The 22,858-nt window shown below is 35.0% G+C and overlaps 1 protein-coding gene across 3 annotated transcripts in view; it reads right to left on the reverse strand.

The window, feature by feature from the left end:
• Positions 1-8,373: 8,373 nt before the first annotated feature.
• The window catches only part of LOC136209690 (ABC transporter A family member 1), a 32,266-nt gene continuing 17,781 nt past the window's right edge, over positions 8,374-22,858 (reverse strand). For all 3 annotated transcript variants that reach the window (XM_066001250.1, XM_066001249.1, XM_066001252.1), the window contains 20 exons: positions 22,085-22,792; positions 21,778-21,956; positions 19,737-19,947; positions 18,839-18,922; positions 16,651-16,692; positions 16,464-16,560; positions 16,230-16,357; positions 16,044-16,148; positions 15,591-15,737; positions 13,328-13,591; positions 13,124-13,256; positions 12,733-12,812; positions 12,455-12,562; positions 11,983-12,133; positions 10,627-10,763; positions 10,470-10,544; positions 10,029-10,332; positions 9,411-9,544; positions 8,813-8,871; positions 8,374-8,727 (listed from right to left, as the gene is read on the reverse strand). In XM_066001250.1, coding sequence (XP_065857322.1) covers positions 8,640-8,727; positions 8,813-8,871; positions 9,411-9,544; positions 10,029-10,332; positions 10,470-10,544; positions 10,627-10,763; positions 11,983-12,133; positions 12,455-12,562; positions 12,733-12,812; positions 13,124-13,256; positions 13,328-13,591; positions 15,591-15,737; positions 16,044-16,148; positions 16,230-16,357; positions 16,464-16,560; positions 16,651-16,692; positions 18,839-18,922; positions 19,737-19,947; positions 21,778-21,956; positions 22,085-22,792 — 3,234 coding nt within the window. In that variant the 3' untranslated portion in view covers positions 8,374-8,639. The remainder of the gene's footprint in view (positions 8,728-8,812; positions 8,872-9,410; positions 9,545-10,028; positions 10,333-10,469; positions 10,545-10,626; positions 10,764-11,982; positions 12,134-12,454; positions 12,563-12,732; positions 12,813-13,123; positions 13,257-13,327; positions 13,592-15,590; positions 15,738-16,043; positions 16,149-16,229; positions 16,358-16,463; positions 16,561-16,650; positions 16,693-18,838; positions 18,923-19,736; positions 19,948-21,777; positions 21,957-22,084; positions 22,793-22,858) is intronic.

Consider the following 22,858-nt stretch of genomic DNA (forward strand, 5'->3'; position numbering starts at 1 on the left):
GGAAGAAAGAACTTATGTTCAATTGATTTGATTTTAGAGTGAGAAAAATTAACAAAGATGAGGGAGAAAGAAGAAAAAAAAATAAGAAATTAAACAGAGATGGAGAAGATGGCGTAATTGATTTTTATTTTTTATTTTATGATTTGTTTGTGATAATTAGATAATAAGGGGGTTAATTTATAAAATAAATAAATAAAAGGACTAAATTAACTATTTTCTTCTTGACTTTTAACACCGTTAGTCATTTTGGTCTGTGTTTGCTAACGGAATGAACCTCAAGGTACCATTTTGTAAACTTTTAAACCACAAGGGTACCGATCGAAAACATGTGTAACCACAAGGTTTATTTTTGTACTTTTCCCTTATAATTATTAATCAAATTAATTTATCCCCAAATTAATACAAATTTCGGCCCATACATGTATGTCCCACTAATTACATTTTCGTCCTCCGATTCCAAGTCCCATATGCGACCCATTAGGTTCTTTATTGCCACTAGCCGTATATATCCTTTGAAATTATTCATCACGATTAATTCCAACATATATATAACGGAATACCGTCGCGAGCTGTTACTAGCAGAACCTATGATATTCCCCCAGAGCAATTAAGAAGTCAGGTTGATAACTGACGTTAACCTTTCTGCATTAGGTACAGTATAATACGATCCTTCATCAACTATATCTTGTCGGTCAATTCCTTATAACCATGGAACGTGTCAAGGTTACATATAACGAAGAGTCCGGTTTTACTTGTACAGGTTGAATTCACTCTGAAAAGATAAGTTAAGTGAAATGTTCATTTCTACTCTTAACTCTATCACCTTGCAAGGATTTCAGTCAATTCACCACAAGCGGCCATTTGGATATATCTCACACTTATCGGGAGTGAGGAATGCTCAATCTGACATTAACTATTCTGCAATTACTTTGTGTGATACCCAACCCTGCTCTCACACACCCTAGGCTCTCACCTGTTGGATCGTGCTCGCACAGAATCAAAGTATCAGACTCCATAATCCAGAATCACTAATTAACGAATGTTTGAGTCTGAGGATTAGTTATACCTTCTAATACCAATGAGATGAACAGTTGACACATTAGATAAATCAATCCATTCTGTTATCTCAAGTCGGGTCCCAATCCTAATGAACTCCTTCACCGGATCCATGTAACTGTCTAGATATCTGAATATCTAAAGCTTGTGAGATCAGCTTTCTGTCTCGATAGAAAACACTGTTACATGCAAGTCTCAACAGTAATATGCCAACCCCTATAATATATTACTTGACTTGGGTTTACTTTAAGTCTATTGGTCTATTATAAAGTACAGTCTCACTTCATACTTGTATGAACACTTTATAACTACTTAAATAAACTTAGGGTTACTTTCTTTATGAAAGATTTGTGCCTTTATATATAGTTACATTTTAATGCTATATATCTAATTAAACAAATGATCAAATAAACAATTTATTCATTAATATTAATATCCTAAAACAATTGTCTTTAGGACACTAAACTCCAACAAAAAGAACTCTGAAGCCCTATGCATGCTAGGTGGTCCGCCTTCATGGACAAGTTTCCTTACAAGCTACTCCACAAGTCGGGTCAACAAAACAAAGTGGCAGAAGCCTTGATTCGGAGAGTGGCCCTCCTCAAAATCGTAGCACTTGAGCTGAAATATTTTGAGCACATCAAGGGAGACTATCGGGAAGATCCGGATTTCGGAAACATTTGGGAGAAGCGTAGAGCCCAAACCCGGGATGCGGGTTTATTGATGCTGCTGCCGGTGGCGACTACTATTTGGGAGGATCTCTCCATGGATTTTGTGTTGGGGCTGCCAAGGACTCAACGTGGCATGGATTATATTTTTGTAATAGTGGACCGGTTCTCCAAAATGGCATATTTTATTCAATGTCGGAAGACCAATAACGCCTCGGCAATCGCTAAATCGTTCTTCTGGGAAATGTTGAGACTACACGGGGTTCCAAATAGCATCGTTCCGAATAGAGATACCAAGTTTGTTAGCCACTTTTGGTGCACTTTGTGGGCTCTCCTTCGTATGAAATTAAAGTTTAGCACTGCCACTCACCCACAAACGGATGGGTAAACCGAACGGGTCAACCGAACATTGGGAAATTTATTAAGGAGTAAGTGTCGGGACAAACCCAAGATGTGGGATTGTGTAGTTGTTGAAGAGGAATTTGTATAGAACTCCTTCGTGAGTGACACTACGGGAAAATGTCCTTTTGGGATTATATACACGAAGGTGCCCAATCATCCGCTTGACCTCGGGGACATTCCGAAAGGGAAAAAAGAGTGTGGCCTTCCAAAACCTTGTTACCGATTACCACCAAATGCATCAAGAGGTGAGGCGAAGTATTGAGAAGATAAATAGTAAGGTCAAAACTCGAGTGGATGAGCACCGAAGAGATCTTCAATTTGAGGTAGGGGACGAGGTGATGGTTCACTTGAGTAAAGAAAGACTTGCACATGCTCTAAATAGCAAGCTCAAACCGAGGCGGTACGATCCGTATAAAGTTACTAAGAAGATGAGTGCCAACGCCTACCAAGTCGTCCTCCCCAATTGGCTCAGGAAGATGTCTAACTTTTTCAATGTGCGGGATTTAAGCTTGTGGAAACTAGATGGACATCTTGAGACTACACGAAGTGAGTTAGGGTCCAACTCCTTTGAAGAAGGGGTGAATGATGCGGACATCTCTACCACCCATGCAACAAAGGGAGCCGAAACCACGGATGGAGCAGAAGCATTATGGCACGTCGAGCCAGATATGCCACATAGCGTGCCACCAATGGAGCCGAGAGGATGAAAGGGGCAGGACCAGCATGGCACGTCGAGTCATCCTTCGCACAATGTGTCACTCGACATGCCATGTAGCTCGTTGTGCGGATGAAGAACGAAGAACTTGAAGAATCCAACACTTGACTCGCACGTCGTGTGGGTTACATGGCACGGAGTGTCCATTTGAGTTGCCTTCTCTGCCAAGTTGATTTTAGAGAAGACAAGAACTGCCACCTATACTATTTACTGTTTTGCCACTCTTATTATTACTATTGTGTCATTCTCCCTATTTACAACACTACCCTATTATCTATCTCTTCCTATTTTATATCCCTAGGATTTAATATATGCTTGTAGCCCTAATGAGGTATTTTGTTCCTTTTGCTTAAATTAGAGAGGGGTATATATACTCTTTATTTTGTAAGAAAACACAACTTTTATAAAATCAAATATTTTAGCCTCCATTGAGAGCTTGGATTTATCCATTTAGATTATTGATCCTTCAAGTTTAGCTTGAGAAGTTTGTATTCTTTTGTTGGTTGGAGATTAAAATCTTCGCATCAATTTAATCAGTATATATACAATCAGGGGGGAATCCAGTATGGGGACACTGGGGGCAGTTGCCCCCACTGACATTTGTATTTTTTTAAAAACCCAGGTATTAATTTGGAAGTTTTAGAGCTTTGCCCCCTTTCATCAATGGAGGTTTAGGGTTTACCGGTTCTATAATTGAAGATAAATGATGATTTTAAATTTAATATTTTCTTTTTATTTTTTAATTCTATTTTAAAGCAAAACGACGTCGTTTTATTTAATTAGAACTACGTCGTTTTGTTTACAACAACAAAAAAGTAAATATTTAAATGTAAAATTAAATAGGTCCTAAAACAAACCATCTGTCTTTCTTACTCTCTTTAATCTCTTTAGTTCTTCTTCCTCAATTCCTCTTTCTTCTTAAACCTAAATTGAAATCCATAATCCTAACTAAGATTAAATCAAAATCGGCAGTCAATCCCTCCGTAGTTGGATCGTTGATCCGACACTCCATCTCCGATATTTGCCTCTCTGTTTTGGTATTTTTTTTGCTTCTACTTGAATTTTGATTTGATATTTCTGCTGCTATTTTACTTAAACTTGAGCTTTGATCTCTGGTTTTCTACGATTATTATTTTTTGGATAAAAATTATTTTAGTCGTATTGTTTGCCCCATGGAGGGCCCTGTATACAATAGATTGAGCTTACTGATCATTTAAAAACCCAACAACAAAATGCATGCATGCCTCACATATATTACTATAATTAGCTGAACATTATAAATATATAAATTTGTCATATTATTGTACAATAATTGACTTTTTTGTATTATATATTAGATCTAAAACCTCTACACTCAAGCTTCATGTTTGAAATTATATGTTTCTTATCAATTAAATTATACAAAAGTAGCCCTGATTTTATTAAGTTCTCAACGTCATTTTCCATAGATGTTTGCTTTCAAAATTCTAGAAAAAAATGACCATTTGAACAATTTACATCCATTAATTCGCTTTTAAATTTTTAGAGTTTTAAAGTCATGATCATTTGTTTTTTTAGACTGAGTCTCTAAACTTTTAGAGTATTGAATTAAACTCGTAATCTTTAATTTTTATACATATTGAATCATTACTAGTAGTTTCATTAGTTAAGTTGTTACTAATAAGCTCAATACATGTAAACATTAAAAATCAAACGCTTAATTAAGAAAAGATATAAAGACCAGGGATTTAAATATGAATCTTTAACTTTAATAATAATAAAAAAGAGAGAATAAATTGGAAAGATTCTGTTTATTATAAATTAGCTAATATAATGTGTTTGTATACGTGTGCTAGTTAGCATAATTAATTTTATTAATATATTTTTTTATTCTTCTTATTATATATCAGTTTGGAAATAAAATTTTAAATTCAATTAATTTCAATGATATTGTTTAAATTCAGAAACACAACGTCATCTTTATCGATCTTTTATTTTTCACTTCAATTTTAATAATTATTGGCCTATATATATATATGAATTTGAAAAAGAAATACTAAAAAAATAATTATTTATTATCTTTTAAACATAAGAAAATGATTAAGTAAATAAACATTAAAACACATTATTGATTGAGCCTTTGATCTTTAATTTCTATACATATTGAGTCATTTATTAATGGTTTAACTAACAGAACTGTTAGTTAGGAGCTTAAATCAATGACTTAATCGATAAAACTGTGAAAAATTAACGACTCAATTTAAAAAGATAAATAACCAGGTGCCCAATTTTTAAAATTATGAAAGTTAATCACTTATGACTTTAGGCTGAATTATTTGATATGGAATATTCTGCGAAATCTTTCGTAGGCTCCACCTTAGGAAAATATATATAATTTGAAATGATTATATTCTACTATGCAAGTAGGATGGAAAACGTTACTGAATCAAACTTAATTATAATGATACGAGTTTCACACCCTCATTAAAAATCATATAACTTTGTTAACTCTACCTTTTAGTCCCATGCGATTGAAACTCAAGTAAATATATATTAATCAAAATTTATTTGTAATTACTAATGTTTGTTTGATGGAACCTCAATAATAATAATAATGATAATAATGATAATAAGGGAAAATTACACAGAAATTCATGTTTTAAAAACTATTTACAACTATATCAAATCATAATTTTGGATTATGTCAAACTAACAAAATCGGTACTTTTAACATATTTTAAGGATTAGAATTTATAAACTAAAAGTCTAGAAAAAAATTTCTAGTGTTTATGATTTATAAATTGGAATCTTGATTTTTTAAATTATGGTGTAAAATCATAATATATAGAAAATAATGACATATTAAGAATTAAGTTTGGTGATATGACTTAGTTGTAATTTTATACTTAATTATAATATTCATGTATTTGACCCTAATAATAATTGATAATGTAATGGAAACTTTCTTCCACTGAGAATCTGATAGTCTATTTAGGAAGATTCAGAATGTGATCCTGAGAACGTAGATAACTAATGTTTATATCGGTCTGAATGAATGATGTTATCTCGTTAAACCTAAAGACAAAGTTTGGTCAAATCTCATTGAGGGATACTTCGAGAAGAGAATTTAACAGAGTGATACTAGATTAATGAAGTTGCATTGTGAGAGGAATTTTATCCCTTTATATAGGAGTGGAAACTGACTCTGAATGCTGATAAGATTGATTCTGTTATAAATTGAGGATAGTAAAAAGAAATTAGGGGCGTAATTAATCATTGTTCTTAAGAAAATATTAACGGCTATTGAATTACTGGTTAAGTTTCCCATAGGATTTCCCTAATACAAAATTAATGTCAGTGATTTATTAATTTCCGTATGAACATATTAATGACATAGAACAAGAGAGATTAATAGATCAAAATGATTAAGGATATTTATAACCAATCAAATTAGTTACAAAAATAGTTAAAAAAAACGGTATGAGAGTTGGTTATCAAAGCAGTTATAAAAAACTGCTTAATTTTATTCAAAAATTAGTGACAAAACAATGTCAATACTAAAGACTAAATCCAACAATTCACCACTTAGACTTTATGTATTGATGTTTGAATAAATCTCAATAGAGTTATACATAAATGTAGATATCTTGCAATTTAGACCTCCACCTAGTATAATTCTTCAAGTAATAAATGAAATTAATGGCTGATTAGAGCTTTTGACTTACACTTCCTTTTGTTACACTAACAAAACACATGTAACTTCTATATAAATATATGTTCATAAGAATGGTAATATGCTCATCTCAATCTTCATAGACACCTACAAAAGTAAACCACACTAAAGAGTTTATAACTCACCCCAATAAAAATATACTAGCTAAACTATAATAATAATTAGTATATTAATCAGTTATCTACAATTTGTTTTTACCACATTGAACCTTTACATAGTGGTAATACTATAGAAAGGTTGGGTTTCTGTTCTTGCTGACTAAATCACAAGAGTCTTAAATCAATCTATTTGGATATTGTAGATACTATATGTCCCTTAGCAATCCTTTTGTGAAAGGATCTGTCCAAATTATTACAAGACCTAACATACACAACAATTATAATCTCTTCTGATAGTAAGTATTTTACATATGAATGTTTTAAGATAATATGTCTATATTTCCATTATAAATCTTGTTATAAGCTTTAGACAAAATAGCTTCACTATCGCAATTACACATCAATTGTTGCCACAACTTAATGTCGAAGCATATTCTTCAGCCATTCATCTTATTTTCCTGCCGGGGCCAAAAATTTAGCCTTTATTGTGGAGTGAGTAGTAGAAATTTATTTTAAAAAATGTTAATTTCAAATTTTTAGCATTTTTCAAATATAATATTTGATATTTTTAAAAATGTTAATTTCAAGTTTTTAGCATGATTGGCATTTTTATTGTTGTTTTCTAATATTTAGGTAGAAAACACACGGTACCTAGCCCGGAAACAGGCCAGAGCATGGGCCCAATTATTTATCTTTCTATTAAAAATTGGGTAAATTACACCCATGGCCACTGAACTTTACCCATTTTCACATTATAACCACTGAACTTCATTTCTTCCCAATATGGTCACTGAACTTTACACTTTTTAACACTGATGGCCACTCAATTTTAACTAACTTTTCAAAATGACCGTTAACGATCATTAACGACCTCAAAATGAAAATATTCAAGAATTAAAGTTGTTCAGAACGACATTTACCATGAAACCACATTTTTTATTTTTGAAAATCACATTTTTTGGAGCTTTCTCTCTCTAAAAATTCACTTTCTCTCTCCTAACCAAACAACACCCAAATCACATTAAAACGAAAAATTTCAAGAATTAAAATTCCTTAGAATATCATTAACTCTTTGGATTTTTTATTTTTAACCGTCAACGGTCGTTTTGAGACGTTAAGTGGCCACCGGTGTTAAAAAGTGTAAAGTTCAGTGGCATACCGGAAAGAAATGAAGTTCAGTGGCCATAATGTGAAAATGAGTAAAGTTCAGTGGTCATGGGTGTAATTTACCCATTAAAAATTAAAAGAAAAAAATACTGAGCTGAACATGATCAAAACCGATTCTTTTCTATTTAACATTGTGAGGGTACAATACTTATTCCATTGTATATCGAATCTATTACAACAAATGAACTATTTTTTCTTAATTGAGAAAATACATACAAAGTCAAGTGTTATAATAAAATGAGAACCAAAATAACATTATTTTTAAAACTTATTAGCACGTTTAGTCATACATCATATAGGTTATTTCACTATTAGTGGAACTACCTTGTCTATTATAATGGAGTGTTCTTAAGTTTGCTGGACCAGGTAAAGGTTCTTGCATATCAAACACTAAATTTAGTGGTTGAAACTTCTACTACAAGTTCACCACTGAACCCATAAAATTACAAATTTCACACTCAAGTCCCAAAGTCGTTAAATAACTCGTCTGTCCTTTATGTGTTGGCCAATTTAGTTCAGTTAACGAATAATAAGAATCGAAGACTCACAAATGAGTTGAACTAAATTTGCTGGAAAAAAAAAAGATGGCATGGTTATTTAGCCATAAAAGTTAATCTGGTATTTCATCCAAGGACTCAATTTTTTTTAATCTAGAGAACTTTTGAATCGCACAACTAATTGCGTCAATATGGTTATGTACAATTCGATGCTGCAATATACATATGGTGTAATGATTTGTATAATTTATTCTGTTTTTACAACAGCGAAGAGAGTACAGAGGCAGAACCAAAAGTAGTGTTGTTGAAGTGTGTGCTGTGCTGTTACCTCGTACAGCTTGCTGCAAAATGATTGAAAATGGTTTCTAAAGTTGCTTGGCTGATACTGTATTCTGCTATACCCAGTTGATTTCTGATGCATGATATCAATACAAATTTTAGCAAGATGTGAGAAGAAATAACAAAAAGAAACAACTATATTAATGACTTCTTTTTACCTATTTTGCTCAAGGTGTCCAAAAACATCTGCGAGGGAGAGACCGCCTTGGTATGGCAGCTGCAGTAAAATCATAGATCAGATACCAAATGGATAAGGGATACAATAAAATCATAGATCAGATACCAAATGGATAAGCATGGCATCATACAACCCGTACATATACAGCTTCACGCAGCCAAAGCTTACATGGTTACATTACAATATTAAAGCACGACTGATGTGGTTACAATCTTATTTATTAGCTTACACTTTTGGGCTGAATAATCCTTTAATATGGTATAAAGGCCTCCTAGACCAAGAAATCTAGAATTCAAATCCTGGAACTCCCGTTTATTAATTAATTAAATTTCAGCACAAGGTAGAGCAGAGATGTGATTTGTACAAGCTTCAAACTTAAGGGGAATTCATGAACATGAGTGTGTTAAGGATAATAAATACTACTCTTAAAAGCTTGCCTATTAGATTAAACTTTTAAATTGAATGGTTCTTCAACAATTTAAGGGTCCCCACTCAAATATCGTACAATTCATACCTTAAAAAAGGAAAAAAAAGGCAAAAAAGAGTAGTGATAGTAACTGGATGGATTGTTGAGTTACCTCATACTTAACACTCAAACCATTGCAGTATTGAACCGTAGAACCAGGAAAAGAAGACAGCACAAATGAATCAATAACGGAGAATTTCTCTTTGGCTAACCACCACTCCGAAAATGTTGGCAGTGCTATCCCTCCTGTACAAGTTCATAAACAGCAATTTGTGGAAAATTTATGTGTGCATATAGTCTAACATTATTAGCACATATGAAGCACCAACCACCCAAACATTTATTTTTAATACTTTGCTGGATTCAATTAATAATCGACTTGAATACTCATATTTATAACATCTAACTAAAACCTTTTTGTGTTTATTTTAATCTATATCTAATATTTTACTTAACCAGTTGCAAATCAATCCGCTTCTATATTGGTTCACTCGCAAACCCTAGATCTATCAAGCCAGTTTCAGAAACTTGTTTTCACACACCAACACTAACTCCATTAAGAATCAGTTTAGCAGTCATGTTATTTATAACAAAAGATATAATGTAATGCAACAGACATCCCTGGTTCTGAAGACGCCACAAATGCTTGAACATGCAAATGAACACCAAAAATAAGTGCAAAGAAGGTATTCAATCCAGAAAAGCAAATAAGCTAACACTATATATTTACCATCTCTAACCAACTGCTCTGCTAACTGTTCACCAAAAAGCCCATCAGAAATAGGTGTCAATGATAAAAGTTCCTTGACTCTTTCTTCGTTGCCAAGCCACCTTCCAATAAATATTATGGTTTCTTGAGACAAGCTAATCTCTGCAACTGAAGCTTTTTCAGATGTGATAGAGTCAGTCGCCCCAATGCAAAGTTCAAGATCATTGAGCAAGCTTCTCGGATGTGCAGGAACATCGAGCAGCCTTTCCTGAATAATTTGGCAAAGACTTCGCAAGTCTTTAGAGCTAACCTCAGTCGGTTTTACCTGAGGGCAGAGAAAAGTAGACATTAGATCATGCTCAAAATTTTCATGCAAATCTTGCTAAAAGAGTTACTGTTGGCAATTAATCCTTGACCATATTTATTTCTTAAACAAATAAGGAATTAGAAATCCTTTCATACCTCCAGCTCAAGGTGATTTCCAAATCGTGTTTTCAGATGCTGGGGACTTCCAATGCATTGCAATCTACCGCTAACCTTCAAACCAGTGGGAAGGCTGTATGATCAGTCAATTCAAGTCTCAAAACATTGAAGCATGTAAGGCAAAGTATGTTTGTACCATTATTCCGATATGGGTACACAGTGCCTGAGCTTCATTCATGCTGTGGGTGGTTAGAATTACTGCCGTCTTTCCTTGCCGAGTTGACAAACGGGATATCACCTCCCACATGAATCGTTTGGCAATAGGATCCATACCTGAAAACATTAACCAAACATGATTTAATAACCCAAGTATGTAGGATTATCTAATAATAAATTACTTCTTATATTTGATCCTTGGATCCCATAATGAGGCTATAAACTGTCCATCTAGAATCCACTCTCTTTAATTAGAATCCTATTAACATACTGCAGTTATTGCTTGTTGGTAAAGAAAAAGAGTCAACATTACACAAATTTAAGAACCATGCCAAAAAATATCAAATTCTATACAGATTCTTGAAGATTGTAGCAAATGTCTAGTTATCGATATTGTAAATTTACAATGAGCAACAAACATCATTAACCAAAATCCCAAATACAAAAGCAGGATGAAACCAACTCTAGAACAATTTTATTGCACCAATGTACTGATGGAATACTTTAGAAATCAAATGAAAAAAAAAATCAAAATCTGAAAAGGGACAAGGATAGAGGAGAGGAATCAATCAATTCTACTTGTAATTAAGCATGTTTCCACAAGAATAAGAATATTAAGTGTTACACACTCCATTTTAAATAGAATACAACACTAAAGGAATCCAAAACTGTGTTATGGCCCGAAGAATGGGATTGAGTTATGGGTAATCAAATTCCAATCTATTTGTGGTCTATGTTTACATTTCTTCCTTTAGAAACTATATTTGCTAATTATTTGAGGCTCATTAGAGAGAACCTCAGTTCTGTAAAACTGTTAGATGGAAAGGAACTTAACTCCTGATCCTGCAGTACCATTACTTAAATATGCATTGCAGCCTAACTGCCTACAAACAAGTAACTGCTGCAAGGCAGTTTTTGAAACACACCACAACCACAACCACAAACTCTAGACCTCTTGGTCTTGAACGCTATGATACCATATCAATGAACTATTAACCCAAAAGTTTAACCTGATAAGCAGGCTCTAAGAATAGCTTTTATTATCTCTAACACATATCAAGTCAGAAAACATTAAGATACACTAAACAAATAGCCAATGTTAATGAAGTTTGAACTTCACTAGTAGTTGAGGATTTTCCTAAGGCCAAAACAATTTCTCAGTGGAACCAAATAATAAAAGCATAAAAGGCACCCCCTGTCTGCTATATCTTTAACTGAAAATATATTGAAACTAAGTATTTAATTCTATGTTTACTTCAGCTGAAAGATTAGAAGCTACACCTCTTGCCTTTTCTTTCTTACCTATATTTCAGATAAAATATGTTCTCATGCTTACCTGTTGATGGTTCATCAAGAATTACTATTGGTGGATCGCCAATCATTGCAATTGCAACAGATAATTTGCGCTTATTTCCCCCACTAAGCGTGTATGCAGGTTTATCAGCATGCTTCAACAAGTCAAACTCTACCAACTTCTCCATGACAACCTGCTCAGAGAGTCAAGGCACTAAAATCATTCATGTAGCTCTTATAGCTCGTACTCTTACATACAACATTGTACAAATAAATAAACAGAAGTGCTTTAATTCACAATAAATTCAACCTAATATATAAAAATTATTATATTGTACATTTACTTATTAAAAAAACAAACAAAAAAAAAAACTGACATAGAACAAGTACTGCCGGTGCCATATAACAAAAATAGGAAAGAATTAAGAACCAACAAAAATTTCAAGGCATAAGAACAGAAAATGCTACAGACAAACCAATGGTAAACTACAGCAACCAAAAATTTGAATACATACATCATCCATACTGTAATCTGCAACTCCTTTTATTCTTGCATAAAGCTCAAGATGTTCTCTTGCTGTTAAGAATTCCAAGAGAGCATCAAACTGGGGGCAATATCCAATCTGCATGTGATTGATAAACCACAATATGTCAAACTAAGACGATGCAGATATATATTTGTACAAAGAATAAATTGGTGGCACCTGAATCGCATATAATTGATAAATTTGATCAGGAACGTTTTTTTATTAAAAATAAAATAAAAAGAGAGAGAAAAGATAATAAAGCATACATGCCGACGAACAGCCTTTGGATTTTCTCTAATATCTTTGCCGAAAACAAATGCAGTTCCATCAGTTGGAGATTCTTCTCCTGCAACCATTGAAAAAGGAAATATATATTCAATCTCAGGAAACAATTTGGAATGTAGATGTCATATGTTTCAAGTAATAAAATCAATTATCACTTGTTTAGCAATTCAGCCAGAAATGGGTCCCTCTGATAAACTGAAAAAGACTATTTATATCAATGCAAATGAATTAGGGAAGAGCGCCTCTATGCCTATTCAACAGCAGATTGTACTTTGATTCCAAAAGGGAATTCCTCCTCTAAGGCATCATATAGTTACGCAAAGTGAGTGCTTCAAACATTAATCATTATCTTGCCAAGAAATTCACACATACCAGATAACATTGACAATGTTGTAGTCTTTCCAGCTCCATTTGTTCCTAAGAAGCCAAAACACTCGCCTGCTTGAACTGAGAAAGTCAGCGAATTAACTGCAACTTTTGTACCATGTTTACCTCCAGGATACACCTGAGACGGGAGATGTTATAACAAATAGCAAATTCTACCAAAAACATCCAAAGAACACTAAGCAAAAATACCTTCCGAAGGTTGCGCAAGTAGAGGATGGCATTACCAACAGATCCTGATATTACCCTGTTTCTTTCTGTTTGTACATCTATATCTTCACCAGAATTAGGAGCATCAGCCTCTGAAGGAAATTTGAGAAGGGGTTCTAAGTAGCCAGAATTAGTGTCACATCTGAGATTCATGAAATTCCTACAATGCTGCTTGATTGTACCCAGACTTAATTTGTAGAAAGGCAGCAATTCCAGTACGATTGTCAACAGAAAGTAAACAATGCTCTACAATGATGAAAAAAGTAACTCGTATCAGGTTGTATATTTCCATTGATCTTGTACCAAAAGGAACTATTAGACAAGGAGCATGATTGAATGCTATACAAATATAGAATAAAAGCATCATAAGATGAAAAACCATCTGTGATCCTTAGCTAAGAGCTGGTGAGATTTAAGTTATGTGGATTTTTACAACACTTGTATCCAAGATAGCAGTTCCTAATAGCAACCCCATTGGTCATATGGTTGAATTTTTACAACTAGCTAAGCAATAGCTGTGCCTATATGACTAAATCTCAAGTCACAACATAAGCTAACTGGTAATGTTTGTTTCTTGAATGGGCTTTTAATGTGATTTGCACATTTTCAATTCCAATCTATGGATCTGTCCATAAATGTAAAAAAATATAACTATGTCAAAAAAAAAAGAAGGGGAAGACTGAAGGTTATTAAAAATGATTTCCAAGTGCTACATCTCTCTAAAGATTGGATGTTTAATAATTAATACCACTGATTGAAAAAGAGGAATGTGTATAGCAAACATCAACCCGTTCACAAATCCATGTCCTCTTTGGCTCAACTTATCCAAGGAGCTCAGCGAGCTTCTTCATCCTCTCCTAACACTTCCATCACCACTAGCAATAGAGAGAAACATGTAATTCATCTCTCAGGGGTCAATCCAGAACGAGGCATTTTAGGTAACCAATGGATAAAAACCTAGGGGATTCTCTCAATGGAAGGAGTCCCTATTTCAACAAACTTCTGCCATTGTTAAATCCCCTCTTTTGACTAAGGTGGAGATTTGGATCAGCAAATGCTCTAAGTACTTCAGCTCTTTGATGTGGACAATGAGAGGAAGGTGGAGCTAGCAGGGCTGTACTTACAGGGCAAGGCAGAGAAATGGTATAGAAACTGAATCCAAGGGAGACCCCTGGTGGGCTGGGATGAATTTGTAGAGGAAATGGGAAAGAGATTACAATGAACTGATTCAGAAGATGCTGTGGAACAACTGTCCAATTGAGGCAGAGGACCACAGTGGTAGCTTACCAGGATCAATTTGAATCCATCAAGTTTCGTATAGAGAAGGTTCACTCTACTCTTACTGAATCCTATTACTTTTCTAGTTTCACTTCAAGGCTGAAACCTAAGATCAGGTCATTTCTGAGGTCCTTTGAACCTAATGAAGTACACTCTGCCATTAAGCAAGCTAAATTCCAAGAAACACACCTCAAGGATATGCTCGAGGCTATCAAACCAAAACCCACTTTCCATTCTCCTTTGTATGCTAAACCATGGACTTCAACTAATACATCTAATTCCGAACCCACACCTACCATCTCCCAAACTACTCCGGTCAATCAGTTTCCACTTGAAACCGAAGTCCAAACCCCCTTCACCTTCATCAAAAAGACCCCTGGAACTTGTTCGAAATGTGGTGATAGATATTTTCCAGGCCATCAATGTGCCCCTTGAAACTAAATGCCATCGACATGGAAGAAGTGGGAGAGGAGGAACTGGAAATGCACGAGGAAGGGGAGTATCCAATGGGAAACGATGTTGAGCAAAATTCCTTATCTATCAACGAATTGGATGGAGGAGGGGTCACTAACAGTACTCTCAAATTGAGAGGAGTGATTAACAAGAAACCTGTGATGATACTGATTGACAGTGGTAACAGATATGGATCTCAAATTAGCCAAGGAGGCCAGGCTACCCCTCTAGTGCAAGTTCAACATGTGGCAGTCTCAGTAGCTGATGGGAGGCAGTTATCAGTTAGTACTGCCAAATGCAATGCAATGACTGTACATGATCTATGCATAACACAAAATTCAAGTTCATTGTAAGGGTCTTGGAACTGGGTGATTATGATTTCCTAGGCGTGGATTGCATTAGAAAGCATTATGATTTAACCCTGTCATGGCACATAACTACCACCAAATCCTTGCCAAGATGTGAATTTGAAAGAAATGTCATAATATAAAAGAAAAGGAAGAAAGACATTAACCTCAATTCCTAGGTAAGAAATGGAAGCACCAGTAACATTCCAATCAAAAACAGCATCACTAGTTTTATCTTTCATCCCTTGTCGCAGAAGAGCCAATGAAGCAAGTCCATCAGCAAAGCAAAACCCCGGTGATACTCTGAAGAAGTTCTGAAAATAACACAGACCAGAAATAGTCAGCAAAGAAAACTCTAATTTATATAAATACATCAATGCATAGTAACCCTAGAGGGAGGCCTATATGGTAGAACAATAAAGTAGTTGAAGAAGAAAAAAAATCAATTTAACAACTGATGATTACAACTTTAGAGAACCAAAAACTGCATTCATTTGTCTTAAAAAAAAAAAATACCTACTCAAACAACTTTCTTCCAAAAGGGTCCAAACTAAGACCATAAAAAATAAAGTCAAGAGCTCAATGAAAAACAAAAATTGACAGCATAAAAGGAAATCAACCTTGAGATAATTATTTGTAGTAGCCGTCGTCTTAATAACCCCCATGATGAATGAGATAACCATAAGAATCAGTCCACTGAAAAAATGGATCAACAGAACCACATTCTGCAAATATGTAAAAACATTGCATCATTATCTTGTGAGCTTAATAACATGGATATCAGTGATAGACGAATGTTACACTACCTGAGCCATAGTGTGATCAGAAAATAAGAACGTAAGGCAATAAGTTGAGGATGCAATTGCTAATCCATACTCCAAAAACATCAAAAGTGTGGGCAAGAAACAATCCCTTCCAATGAACTGATCAAGACCTGTATCTCAAACTAATTTATTAACAGGGCTAAACCAGTTGGAAATAAATTAATTGGCAGATACTTTTCTGGAAAATCAGCTGGAGATGGAAAAGAATGAACATACCGAAGACATAAAACAGAAACATCGCAGAAGCTAATGGAAATAAGAAGCTGATGAAGTCCCAAATGTATGTTGAAACCCAATATGAAAGGACAGAAACCTGAGAACAAGAACATATTGTTAAAATTAATTGAGAAAGTTACAAAAAAAAAGTAAGACAAAGAAAATCAGGACTGAGAAGTAACCATACCCCACTAATCAATTGTTGGTGCTTAGCCTTCACTTCACGTTCCTAAAACAAGATAAACAACGTGAATAGTTTTCCTTGTAATGCTTGACAAACACAAACAAACTCTGAAAAACATTGAAACTTCTTTTATTCACTGTATGCCAATAGGAGGTTCACATTGCTAAGGATGTTTATATTGAGGAGATGGTACAAAAAGATTTATATGACATGACAGGTTTTGCCATCACTTAGTCAAGCAATCAACATTCAAGAAGAAAGACTTGAAAAAAATAAATAACGAAGAAAAGCTCCTAATAGATAAATCTACAAGAGAAGCGAGGAAGTAGAAAATATTGCAAATGGACTTGAGTGATTAGATCAAGATTAGATTCATAACCAATACACATAAAGCTCTACATGCTGAGTTCCTTCAAGGGATGTAGAAAATATCACAAAGATGACATGCTTAAGAGGGTATTAAGAAATAGGTGAATGCGTATAACGCATACAATCTAGGAAAAGGAAAAACTTAGATTGCATCAGCTTCATAATTTATGCGAGGTAACATTTGACCAAAATCAAGTAAAACTAGACAGTGACAGGAGTAAATTAGTTGAGAAAAATAAATAACAAATATTCAGAAGAGGAGGGGCTAAAGTGTGATCAAAATATACTGCAGAAAAGGAAAAAAGAGTCGTGAGCCATTTTCAGTTTCCATATCTAAAAAACAACGAAATGTTCCAAGTTTGATTAACCATCACAATTGTCAGAAATAGTGATAAAAGCAATTCTTAGGCCTTGTCTATAAAAAAAAAAAAAAAGGCGGCCCGGTCGCACTACGCGTCCCCGCTGAGCGAGGGTCCGGAGAGGGGTCCCACCATAAGGGTGTACTGGGGGCAAGCCTTCCCCTGCCAATTTATTTGGCAAGAGGCCGCTCCTAAGACTCGAACCCGTGACCTCTTGGTCACACGACAACAACGTTTACCGTTGCGCCAAGGCTCGCCCTCTTAATTCTTAGGCCTTGTCTATCAGCTTAAATTTTTAGGCCAATTGGTTTCATGATATGGTATCATAGCCTCTTAGACAAAGTGGATGAGGCTTCAAATCTTGACAGCGCCATTTATTGTTGAAATTTCAATATATGGTAGAATCTTGACAGTCATTTGAGTCCTGGCAACCTCATTAATTTCTGGAATTAGAAACACATGGTGAGATGAGCCTGAATTGTACACGCTGCAAGCTAGGGGTGTTTGCGTGTGGGGTGTGTCAGAGATTAATATAAGATCTTGAATGGGCCTTAACTATCAGGTTGAGCTTTTAGTTCAACTGGTTCCTTGACAAATTGGTTCCATCACACAATAGTCATTCCATATAAAATGATGCACTCAAGAACAGTTAATGTCACGAAGTGACCAAGAAACAGTGAGCCCCAATATATAACAAAACACATCAACTTTCTAATTTTGGGCATATCAACTTACTTAAGGAAACTTGTTTTGAATATGAAAACTAGCTAGGTTACTAGAGAGAAAACTATGTCAACTGGTTTTTTTTATTTATAAGTGTCAGCTATTAATATGAAGTGGACCTTTAACTATCAGCTTGAGCTTTTAGCTAAAATGGTTCCATGACATGGTATCAGAGCCAGTGTGATCAAGTGGTCCAGGGTTCGATTCCTGGCAGCCCCATTTGTTGAGTTATTTGCAGGACATGGTAATATGGGTCTGTGTTGTCACGCTTCAAGCCCAAGTGTGCTTTCGCGTGTGGGGGTGTGTCAGCTATTAATATGGAGTGGACCTTTAACTATCAGCTCGAGCTTTTAGCTAAAACGGTTCCATGACAATAAGAAAATAATAAATAAAATAAAAGATAAGACAGCACATAATCAATTTCACTAGCATAACTTTGCTTGTCAATATTATCAAATGGGATTCGAAAAGAGGTTATCAATATAAGAATATTATGATGTTGTGGATAAGAATATTAGGCAGAATGCACTTTCAAAACATCTTTAACTAAAATAATGAAAAGTGTAAATCAACAAAACTTGGATGCAATTCCTCATCAGCTGAAACCCATCCCCAATATTCATTGCAGCGATGATGCAGACAAGTTTCGCAATTGGCATATCCACATCAACAGAGGTTCACAATAGGAGCAAAAGCACTTACAGTAAAATAGTAGATATTCAAACATTCAGAACCAATACCTTCACAATGGCAACAGCAAAGGACGCAGGAATAAATGAGAAAGCGATGTTAATAATGATGGCAGCAGAGAAAGCATCCAAATCCTACAAAATGACACGATAATTCAAGATGTAAATTCAAGAATTTTGTAAATGAACTGGCTAAAAATGCCAAAGACATCATATAAAGGAAAATATCATCTTTTCTAATTAATAGACATGACAATATCATCATGTAGAAGATCTTCTATAAGATCAGGAGTCCTCATCATGTAGTCAAAGAGAAATGAGTTACATAACAAGTCAATGTAATAAATGTAAAGCATGCTTGTTGACTATAGGCTACTACAAGACAACTATAGGTGCCTAGTACGGCTACTATGTTTTCTTGAGTTAAGAAGTGATTTTAGGAATGCCTTGTATATATGTGTGTAGTGCTCTTAAGTTAAATATATTCATGTAGGCTCTTAATCTACATGGTATCGCATGGATTTCTCCATATTTTCATGGTCTATACCACAAAGGTTCTAGCCTAAATCTAGTTTTATCCTTCTTTCCTTCCATCTAACCATGACCACAACTAAAATACACCCCCCCCCCCCCCCACCAAAAACCAAAAAAAAAAAAAAACCCTTTCCTCCATCCATCTATTCCTTTTTATTTCTTCGTAAGAATGAAATAAAACAAAAGAAAAAATTATATCCAAATAAACATACGAACATAAAAGTAGAGCATTACTTTCAGTCTCAGCTGTTCCCATGAGAAATTTATAATAAGTTACCCACCAAGCTATTCTCTAGCGTATCTCCACCGATATTTTTTTCAATGATACATATAATCAAAATCAACCATAATAGGAGCAGCTATAGGGTGCAGTTTGACAAAAATTCCTGAAAACACTATGAATGGAGAAGCATACATGTCTCTGCATGAGCTGACTGTTTGTCATTGGCAGAGGGTGATTGCGTGTTTGAATAGTCATATTTTTGTCACCAGTAGCGAGCCTAAGAATTGCAGCATTCATTACATTGATATACGTTGGAGCAGCATGCTGAGAAGTACAATTATGCAGAACAGTATATCCCAGACTTCCATCATTGTACTGATCATCCATTACAACTGCTCCATACCTGCACACGATCATATATTATAATGGAGCAGATCCGCATATCATACACTACCATTATCAGTGCATGGATGCTGCTCTTGACAAAAAGTACAATTCCCAGAAACTGGTCAACCCAATACAATGGAAATTTCAGTTCCATCCAGGAAACTTGAAACGAACACCAAAAGCTTCCAGTAAGCCTTTCACTATGAAGGTTTCAAATATAAATACAGAATTGAAATATGGAACACATAAAGTGGCCTCCTTTAACAGCACATCAGAGTCAAGGAACAAAAGCGATTTGCACTGCTCAATTTCTTTTCTTTTAATAAATTAGTCACATATTTGTGCAACAAAGAAAAAGCAACTCGTAACCAGGACAAGAAAACAATAGCCTTCCACAGTTATATAGAAATACTTTGACTGTAGATCCATTATGAAAATACTCCCACACCATTCTTACACAAGTTTAGCAATGGTACAGCTAACTAGACAAGTCAGGAAGACTAAAGACAGCATCATTGGAGAAATTTTAACCATGCACTATTAGGTGGGCACGTTTCGTGGATATACGGAGAAAGTAATATATGTGCTAGTGGGGGAGAAAAACAGCAGAAATGCCAAGACTCCACCCCCCATCTTTATTCTCAATTTTTTATTTTCCTTTTCTTTCGGCGGAGGCAAAGCAAGAATTTGATCAGAGAACTACTGGAAAAGTGTTACTTCCACTCATTGTTAATGATGCTCTTACATATGTGAGACAATAATACAGCACAGAAGTCTAATTCCAATTTTGTCTCAACTTAAGAGGTAAAATCCATTGTGGTCGCATTAAAATAAAAGACAACCCTAGCACTACACTATATCTAGAAGAGTAACCGGAATTTCATATAATCCACTCATCACATATATAATGTCTGCAAAAACCTCCTTTAGCAATGCCATTAGTATTCCATGATTCGAGACCACGTCAAGAAAGGGATAATATAGGGATGGCAACGGGTAGTGTACCCGCGGGTACCCGGCACTAATGGGACTACCCGTACCCTGTATAAAAGGGTATGTGACGAGTTTGGGATCAAAACCATTACCCGTTAGGGTAATGGGACGGGTATGGGAATACCCCCTAGGGTACCCGGTACCCGTTACCCGTCATAAAAAAAAATTTATATTAATAAATATCATTGTTTTTTAGATGTAAGACGTGAAATTTAAACCCCAAACATTTATTTTTCAACAATTGAGTGATACCACTAAGCTACTTTGTTCTTATTAATTAAGGTTCAATTTATTCAATTTTTAGATTGATGATTCATTAAATTTATAGTTTGTTAAATTTGTAATATTTTTTTTATTGATTGATTCTTAACGGGTAAGGGTACCCGCGGGTACCCGCGAATTAAATGGGAAGGGTATGGGATGCAAAAAGTATACCCGTTAGGGTAATGAGACGGGTACGGGTAATTAAAAAATAAAAGGGTAAGGGTTTGGGAATGACATTACCCGCGGGTACCCTACCCGTTGCCATCCCTAATAATATACCAGTTATGAGCTTGACTATATCTCTTCTCTCACCCTTTTTATTTCTAAGTAACAAAAGAAGAATTCAACTAAAAAGAGGAAAGGATAATAGATAAAAGAGAGAGAGAGAGAGAGAGAGAGAGAGAACCCCCAAATTGACACTTCCTAAAAGGGGAAAAGGCAATGGGATGATTAATGTAGTGACTGGGATAGCACCAAAATAATAATGTTGATAGGAAGAACTGAACTGCACGCGTTGAACTATTCCAGATGCTGTTTAATGAGTGGCGAAGTTTCAAGATGCAGTAGTTCCATATTCAAGATCACTTACCTTGACTGGTAGGATTCGTTGAAGGTAGACATTAAGAATTCACTCATAGAAAGTAAAACTGGCCCCAAAGTTGGCCCTGCTGCTTTGATGGCATCAGCTAATGCCTTTTCAGAATCAGGAAATCTATATGCACTCTCTTTAAAACTTTGAATCCAACCCCCATTAGTGCAATTTGCAACCTGAAGATTAGTCACTTTCATGAGTTTGAAAGTTCTCAAGAATGAAGTTTGACAGAAAAGGCTAGTATACATCTCAATGAATAAATAGTAAGCAACAACAGAATCATAAGTACAAATATTCAACGAACCTCTCTTGCAATAGGCCAAGACAAATCAAAAGGAATTGGGCCACCACCACCGCCACCGCTTAACAGAGGATTAAAATGTGAAGTTGTCAAGGTTATAGACTGCTGATCAGGATGGGGCTTGAGCTTAAGAAGAAGAAGACCACAAAGCAAGAAAACAACAGGAATTAGAAGTTGGAAAACGATGGTTTTCCTGTCTCTCCTGGCACATATAGCCCTCTTTATAAATAATGCCTTAGTATGTTGCCAGAATGTTGACCTCCAAATGATACAACAGCCACAGCACTGAATGCCTATAAAACTTACTAAGTTCAACACAGCGGCAACAATCAAACCACATGCTCTCCCTACTATAGAAGCAAGTCCACCAATAAATTTTCTATAATTTCCTATAAGTTTGAAACCAAAAATTCCTCTGGAGACGTGATTGTGAGAATCTGTAGGAACGAGAGGATCAGAAGGAAGGACATTGACCCTTTGATTGAGATCATCAATGTCATCATAGTCGCATCCTGCAACTCTCAAAAATACCTCTTCAAGAGTTGTGACTGAGATGCCATAACTTTCAATTCCAAGATGGGTTTCTTCTTCATTGCTACTTGCATCTGAGGTAGAGACTGATCTTGTCATGCAACTTTCAATTTCCCTGAACATTCTTTCAAACGACAATGACGAAGCTAGAGGAAGCTTAAAGGAAATCTCAGTTCCAACCTAGGGGGCAGAATGAACCCAACACAAAGGTTAAAAGTAGAATCATAAATTATGTAAAAAAAAATT

This window comes from Euphorbia lathyris, chromosome 10 (assembly GCF_963576675.1).
Source record: "Euphorbia lathyris chromosome 10, ddEupLath1.1, whole genome shotgun sequence".
Lineage (NCBI taxonomy): Eukaryota > Viridiplantae > Streptophyta > Magnoliopsida > Malpighiales > Euphorbiaceae > Euphorbia > Euphorbia lathyris.